The sequence below is a fragment of the Merops nubicus genome, unplaced genomic scaffold (assembly GCF_000691845.1).
Source record: "Merops nubicus isolate BGI_N331 unplaced genomic scaffold, ASM69184v1 scaffold4563, whole genome shotgun sequence".
NCBI lineage: Eukaryota > Metazoa > Chordata > Aves > Coraciiformes > Meropidae > Merops > Merops nubicus.
In genome coordinates, this window is record NW_008599420.1 from 12,120 (window position 1) to 20,414 (window position 8,295).

Below are 8,295 nucleotides of genomic sequence, written 5' to 3' on the forward strand. Positions count from 1 at the left end.
AGAGAGAAGAAAAAGATCATTCGAGAAATTGTTCAGATTATTTTGTCTCGCAATCAAAAAACAAGTAGCTTTGTTGACTGGAAAGACCTCAAGCTTGTTTACAAAAGGTGTGAGTAATTTTATGAGAACATATAATTGCTGTTTGTATAAATGACACGTGCTAGAAGATGAAAAATAAAGCTCACTTTAGGAAAAATGGCAAACCCTAAGTGCTAGGCTGAGGCAGCCACTGGCAACCCAACCGTGTCTAACAGCACGGTGTCCCTGGGTGAATCAGCAGGGCAAATTGTGGGGTGAAAAATACTGGTACAATCTGTCAAATGAGAAAACCTAATAAGGATTAGTGGTTGAAATTCTGTGGGAAGGTTTCAGGCTTCGCTGCTTCTTTGAATTCCCTGGGGTAGCCTGTGCTGGGCTTTATCAGGCTCTTAGGAGGCCCTTTCAACATCCTGTGGTGGAAATACTTGTTGCTCTGGAAAGTGTTAATCCCTTTTCCTTTTCTAAAACAAATCACTGGTCCCCAGTTACGCAAAGCTTAACCTTAACTGCCTGCTAATTCTTGTAAAGTCCTGGCAAACAGAAGTAGCCTTCAGGTACAGCAACCTGTACCAATTAAGGGGCATCTCCCATTGAGATAAAATTGAGTTCCATGCTGGGAAGGGATGGATCTAAGCATCTGACCAGATACTGGGACAAATTGAGCCTCCATCCTCAGCACCAGAGAGCTGAGGTAGCTTGACATTCCTGTCTTGGGTTGATTTAAGTAAATTTTTGCTACAAATTAGGAGGATTGTTTGATCTGAGCAGCTTCATGCTTGTTCTTCTAACTAAATGAATAATTTTTTTAAATTGTCTGTTCTTTTTAAGTGTTCTCTGGGACTCAAGAGCGAAAGAAAATGATTATTGTAGAGCTCAGATAGACATTCACTGTGGTTTGCATGACTTCACAGAGATGAATGAGCCAGAGCACTGAGGATCCAGCTGTTCCCGCTCACGTTTTTGCCTTTGTTTCCCTAGGTATGCTAGTTTGTATTTCTGTTGTGCAATAGAAGACCAGGATAATGAGCTCCTGACACTAGAGGTTGTTCATCGATACGTAGAACTTCTGGACAGATACTTTGGAAACGTAGGTCTCACTTTCTGCCCTGAACCACGTCCCTGGCTGGCTGATGAGCAAATGGTTCTCTGAAGCTGGTTCGCTCCTTGTTTCCGCCTGCACTACTTGCCCGTGGACACTCTCAATCCAGAGTGAAATTCATTATCAGAGTGTTCTATAAAATAGTGCTGAAGCTCTCATAAGATTGTTTTTCCATCCTTTCTCCTCACCCCCCAAAATTAAGCTTGATGCTTTATGTGTGGCTTGGGATAGAATGTGAAGGAAAAGCTTGAGGAAGATGACTTAAAAAGACCCTGGGTGACAGTCCCTTAATTCTCTCTCCTGACATCTTCAGTTATACTGGGTTGGTTTGTGTCATAATAGTGTGTAACAATGACAGCTACATGAAGAGGAAAAAGATAAAGTGAGGTTTTTCTTGTTTTGTTTTTGTTTTTTTTTTTAAGAAAAGACCTGAAGAAGGTCAAAATAAGTCTTCCAGTAAAAACTCTTCAGAGACTACAAGAGACACGTTTCTTTCTGTGAATAGTTTTGAAATTGTTCCTACTACCTTAGCTGCCCTTTTATTTTAATCACCATGCCATGACTCACGTTTGTACAGCCTCAAAACAAAAAAGCAATTTGTGATGGTAAGGTCACCAGGAAGGGGAATTTGTGCTCTCTGAAGCCGTGCCTGGATGTATGGCTCCCATATGGCAGGTGACTTGTGAAGGTGGTAGGCTAGGAAGTCAGCTTTGTCCTCTGAAAACCCCTGTGAGTGCAGCGTGTGGTATAAAATACAGTAAGTGGAATCTTCTTTGCTCTGAGTCCAGGCTATATATGTGTAGGGAGTATGTGCAGAAGTTGCAATATTAGATAATATTCGGCATCTTTCTTCACCCTGCTCCTGTCACGAGGGTGCAAGTGTTGAATGCCTTCAATCCTCTTAACAACCTTTGGCCCAGTAGTGCTTATAACACTGTAAAAGTGACCTAAATGTGGGGTGGCCTTTTGTTCTGGCAGGTGTGCGAGCTCGACATCATCTTTAATTTTGAAAAAGCTTATTTTATTCTCGACGAGTTTATCATTGGTGGAGAAGTACAAGAAACTTCCAAGAGGTCTGCAGTGAAAGCCATAGAGGACTCTGACATGTTGCAGGAGGTAAGGTAGAGGCAGGCAAAAAGCAAACACCTCGTCTTCCTACATCTTCCTTGTTTGACAGCAGCTGAAAATGCAGCCAGGCACTTCTGGTACTTTGTTATCCAAGCGTGTCTTGGGTTTGGTTTCAGTAGCTCTAACAGTGCAGCTGAGGTGGCAGCTCCAGGAGCTTTCACCTCAACCCTCTTGCATCCACTGGAGTCAGTCAGAGGCTTGTTATGTGCTGCTGTTGCTCTCTGGGAGTTTAACTGCTAGAATTTCTTGGGTGTTACATTAAGAAATAGTTAAAGAGGGAGCTAAGATATTTAAATATAAAAACATAAAAATTCCAAAAAATCTCTGCTGTTTCACTAATGCATTAGAGACAGATGACCTACTATGAACATTTATAATTGGAAGGCATATGAGCTGGCAAACTCCACTTTGATTCATGAACTCCTGCCTTGATGAATTCCAGTTTTTCTGCAGGGCACAGTTCTGGAACTGTTTTTCAGAACTCTGCAGGAATTCTCTTCAGGCACTTGTGCCATTGAGCCAGGAATGACAAAAGCAGTTGGGCGTGATGGATTTACTTCATTTTTTCCCAGGTAGTGAAGGATCCACTGTTACACTGAAGGGAACACGTGCTGGTAGGACAGGCCAGGGGCACACTGTGCCCCTCTGGTGGTCTGGCATTTGCATGTCAAACGAGCCAGCTATGTACAAGGGCCAGCTAGACATGAGGAGTTTGGCCACAGCCATGGTACATCCTGATTTGAATATCAGATTCCAAAATGCTGTTAAAGAGGTTTTTAAAGCAGAAATTTTTTTTATGTTTTAATTAATCCAATTAATTCCATACAAAGCTACAACTGTCTTCAAAGAGGAGTGTTTTTTTGAATATTACTGTACTGCTCTATCATGCATCATTCTTTTAATGCATTTAAATATTATAATGCATAATTTCTTTCTTCTTTTCTCTTTTTTTGTTTTTCCAGACAGTGGAAGAGTACATGAACAAGCCTGCATTTTAATGCTAAAACTACCTGGAGAGAGAACTGCTCTATGCACCTCTGAAACATGAAATTCCTTCCCAATGTGCCAGATCCTCAAAGAAATACCAAAAACTGATAACTAAAGGGGTTTGTTTGTATAATGGTGAAGATGAAGGTCAGCTGATGTAGCACAGGCTTTAACAGTTCTGTACTTGCCTTACTCTGCATGTGAGTTTCTCAGGGTTCTTACTGCCCTCAATCTAGTTTCTCTTCTTGCTGGACTAAACAGCTGTTTTGTACCACATCTTTTAGCTACAGGTTTTGTCATCACAAAATGCTACTCTGGCAGTACTTGGAAGAGGTATTTCTACTAGTTTTGGTCTCCTGCTGACCGTATGACTCTGCTTTTGTACAAATATCCATTACTTTGAATGTAATGATTATTCCGCTCTAAAAATAATATTTTTTTTTAAAAGCCAGACTGTTGTGGGTCCTGATTTCACAAGCTTGTTTTGAAAAGATGACCCCATCTGGTATAAGAGAAGGACGCTTCTCTTTGGACCAGCCCCTTTCTTTCACTACCTTCCTTCTATTTTCTGCTCTAGTCTGCTAATAAGACAGTTCCCACTGCTACTGGAGGACATTCCACACCTCTGTTCAATCTGGAGACTCTGCTGACTTGAGGTGGGCCTGTCTTTCTGTTGATGAAGTTTGGATTCTATGAACTGATTGAACCAGCTCCTCCTTCAACCGAGTTCAGAGCTCAGAGAAGTCCTGTTTATCTTGGCCCATACCTCATAGCTAGATGTTTTGTCTGTCCAGTTGTGACGTTATCTATACCAAAATCAGGTAAGTTAGCAGACAAATGTGCCAGAATGATCTGAGCATTGATCCACGTTTCCCTTTGACAGAGATTGTCTTTGATTTCTGGGATATACAGTCACTATTTCCTTCAGGGCGTTTCCTAATCTTTACACATTCTGCATGCTTATACTAATTTACTCATTGCACCTTCCTCCCCAGTCTGTTTGTATCTTCTGGGGTTTGTTTTGGGGCTTTTTTTGGAGGGTGGGAGCACTTGGACACAACATGACAACTTTGCTAATTGTCATGCTACTTTCCTGGCTGTCATATCTGGTCTGTTAGTAAAGCTGTGACAAGCTGGTTCATAGCGTCACGCTGCTCTTTTTATAATTACTTCATCCATCTGTTTTCTCTGTATTGATGTCAAAGGTGTACTTTCAGCATTGAAAAAACAGTGAAATTGCTGAAGGGCTTTTAATAGCTCTGAAGACATTCAATTTAAGAGTAGATTAATGAAATTCTGTGAGTTGTAGATTATTTTCTCATGACTTGAAATGAAGGGGGGTTTTTAAGAGTGTTTAATTGATTAAGAAGTCACTTCAGAATGTGCAAAGAGGCTCTTTCTGCTCTTTACTTTCATAAGTGACTTCTATTCAGTGAACTCATCAGCAGTCTCATTTGATTTTACTCTTTTCTTTTTTTTTTGAGCCATGCAGTAATTCTCTGACTCCTACAACTATTATGTTGCTTGAATTCCGGAGTGTATCAAAATAGGAGTTCCAAAATGAATGTTTCTTGGTGCAAATAGGAGTATTGTAAGCCTGTCTTTTTGATTATTCTAAGAGCAGCTGTAGGACTTCTTCCTGTCTCGTTTCAAATGAAGAAGAATCCCTTAGGGAAAAACCAGTACATTAGCTGGGGGTGCTTATGCCAGCTGGATCAATACAGCACCTCTGAAGCACTGCCCGTGTCATTTGTGCTTGCTGTTGATATTTCTCTCTCCAGCCTGCCTGACTGTTCTAGGAAATGCTCAATGTGAAGTTTTCTGAGATTACTTTATGGAATTATTAGCAAAACAAGTATTAGAAAGCAGATTCCTGAACACTTTTCCCATTCTCACTGGTACCTTCTGCAGTTATCTAAACCTTCACCTTGCTGACAAGCTTCAAGCACGTATGTCCTAGTTTGCAAAATTGGATTTACTGAAACAACCATGAAGCGTGATCATGTTGCTAGCCTGGGTTCCCTTCGTCACTTTTGCCAGCTGTGTCTGCCAAAAAACTGCTTGGTTTTTGTATTGATGTCTCTGCCTGGAGGATTCTTACTGTGATCTTGCTGCGTACCAGTTGTGACAGGGCTGGTTCTGTCCTGCAACTATGGGCGACACCTTTGAACGTAGCATGGCAATTAATAAGAGACAGGCAGGCACCAGACTGGCATAAAAATAAGTGTAATAATGGCAAAAGGAATATTAGAAGTATAACAAGTCATCACGAGTGAGAGGCAAGAGCGGCCGGATCCCACCAGATTAATGAATTCTTACCATTTCTGGTTGCGTTCCCCGTTTCTGAGGGTTGTGGCTCATTAAAAGGTCATTTCTTACAAAGAACTGTAGGAACATTGAGATTTGGGTTCCTTCCTGTCAGCCTCTGCTTAACAAAAAGCCACTGAAAGTGACTCTTCAATGCTTTCCACGAGCTGCTCCTGCAAAACCCCCTGTGCGTTCAGAAACCTCGGTGGGGAACCTTTCAGGTATGGTTCTGTGTCTGAGTTTGTTGGCCAGAGTAATGCTGTGCTTAGGAAAGGGGGAATTACTATTTTTTTTATTATTATTATTTTATTTTAGAGTCCTTCCACTAGATATTACAATTTTTATCCTCTGCTCAGCCCTGTGGTGGAGGAACACAGCACACAGTGCTGGTGCCTGAGGGGTCCAGAGGAGTGGGTTTGTAAGGAAAGGTTAGAAGAGTTTAATGATATGAGTGAGGCTTCCAGAGATACCCAGAGATGTTCAGTCAACAGTCCTCTCATAGCCAGGCTCAGTTCAGTTCACAGAGAGAGAAAACTCCTATCTGTGACATTCTTCCCTGCTGGAAATATGTTGGAGAACACTTCTCTTAGCACATCTCCCGTGGGTGCTCTCACCATGTGTAAAATGACTAAACCCAAAGGTCTCCGTTCTGCAGTGAATCCCTGGGGTGGGGTTTTCATTAATTTCATCTGATGCCTTCATCAGTGTGGAGTCTGCATCATCATCTTACATCAGTGTGGATTTGTTTTAGATGGATGCCGAAGGTCTGTGAGCTCAGCCCAGGTAGGAGCGTCCTGCTGGGGAAGTTGACGCCATGCCTACGGAATTCAGCAGCACGTCTGCTCCTTAGCGAGACCAGAGCACGAGTCAGACACAGCTGCTGGGTTTAATGCCTAGCAGGATTTTTCAGGGATTCTTTTTCTCTTTGTGTAGCTGGTCTAGGTTGAAGTCTAGTAGTGGAAGCTTAGCGTTTGTAGCAGAAATAACGGGCTGTGCTGCAGGAGACTTAATGTTTGCTGTCATGGAAACCTGTTGCCTTGGAACATGACTAATGAGACCCAGGCTAGGGGAAAGGAAGAAGCTATTCTGAAACAATTCTTCATCGAACCCTTAGGAAGACCAGCAATGTACTTTGTCATAAATTACAGTTATTGCAAGTTCTGTTGTCTAGTCCACTTAACCTTGTCATTTTATTTACTTACTTAACAGCTCTCGTAATCACATATTTTCATAGAATTTTCAAAGGACACTATAGAATACATACAAGGAACATACTAAAATAGTTGAAAGATAATCCTTTGGCTATCTAGAAATAAACAGCATCTCATTTGCATTCTTCTTTTCCACTACACTACAGAATTTATCCGACTTTTGTGGAAGTGACACACTGAAAACAAATTTGTGGCAGGTCTGGAGCGCCTCAGAAAGCCAGGGGATAGTTGGCAGTTTAGCTGAGAGGTTTTGCTTCTGGTTGTAGTTGTATATCTTAAAGCCAAGGTATGTGAGGCAGGGAACTCTTCTGTGTACATATCCATAGGGAAAAATCCAGTTATCCCTGTGTAAGATTGCTGATGCTGAGAGGAAGTGTAGTGGGGGGAAGGTACAGAAGTTTACTTTACAGAAGATCCCTTGATGTTTACTTCACCCTTGTGTCATCTTTTAAAATTCTTCTGGGAATTCTCCTCTCTTCCAGATCTTCCTGCTCCCAGCCCAATACCTATCCTCACACACCAGGCTCCGCAGAGAATAGAGTGCTGATGTTTTTTTCTGCAAGGGTGTATTTTGTGTGTCATACAAAAAACCTCAAACAATGCTGAGTGTAGAATCATGACAAATCCATTACAGCCGGCCGTGGGTTTTGCAGAGGAACATCTTCACAGCAGCTCCAGCTGAAAGAAAATGTTCTTTTTTATTTCTCAAGAGGCCCTGGGACGTGGTCCTAGCTGAGGATTATGCTAGATAACAGCTCTCTGAAAGAACAACCTGACAAGGTGGCAAGAAAGGAGTATTCTGGGAAAAAGAACAAAGAGTGGGCAGGGTTTGTAAGCTGACAGCTGCGTTTGGGGCCAAGGAGGATTTTTTCTGGTGTCTGTGGTTGGTGACAAGGAGGTCCTTGTTCTCAGAGCAAAAACTGGCTCAGGGAATTGGCTCTTGCTTGGCAAGGACTGACACTGAGTGTTGGCGATGACAAGAATGTTCTGCTGACAAAAAAGGTACTGCAGAGGGCAGTGAAATGTTATAAATTATTTTGAAACATGGTAATCAAACATTGATTCATTCTGGTTGGGTTAATGGGAGGAAACCGTAACATTTACCATGACAGTTTTGTCTGAATGAGGATGAGAATAATTTGTATGTCAAAAATGTCACATTGTAATGTATACTGCAGCATTTCTGTCACACCCTGGGGTCAGAGTGGAAGGACTAGGACCTTGAGAAGCCTTGTTCACCCTTTTGTCCTGGGCAGAATCAGCTGCACTTAAGTCCTATCTGAGTAATTATTTGGTTGTTTTTTTTTTTTTCCCCTTTACTTTTCCTGCCTTTTTTCTCTGGCATAAACTCGCCTTCATCTCCCATCTCTTCCTTCCTGTATTCCCTTTCGGCTGACCTCCCACAGAGGGTCTGTCTTACTGGGGGAGGCAAAGCAGTGGAGCCCAGAGGACACGTCCTGCTCAGCCCTCAGCTCCTGCTGCTGCCATGTCTCCCTTCTTCCCCTCCTTCTTCCCCTCCTTCTT

The 8,295-nt window shown here is 42.2% G+C and overlaps 1 protein-coding gene across 1 annotated transcript in view; it reads left to right on the plus strand.

Moving 5' to 3' along the window:
* LOC103770114 (AP-1 complex subunit sigma-3-like) overlaps nucleotides 1-3,524 on the plus strand; it is a 3,818-nt gene extending 294 nt beyond the window's left edge. Inside the window, exons 2-5 of the mRNA XM_008937365.1 lie at nucleotides 1-107; nucleotides 1,018-1,126; nucleotides 2,117-2,254; nucleotides 3,229-3,524. The exon at nucleotides 1-107 is cut by the window's left edge and continues 84 nt beyond it. Of these exons, the coding sequence (XP_008935613.1) occupies nucleotides 1-107; nucleotides 1,018-1,126; nucleotides 2,117-2,254; nucleotides 3,229-3,264 (390 nt within the window). The 3' untranslated portion in view covers nucleotides 3,265-3,524. The remainder of the gene's footprint in view (nucleotides 108-1,017; nucleotides 1,127-2,116; nucleotides 2,255-3,228) is intronic.
* The last annotated feature ends 4,771 nt before the right edge of the window (nucleotides 3,525-8,295 follow it).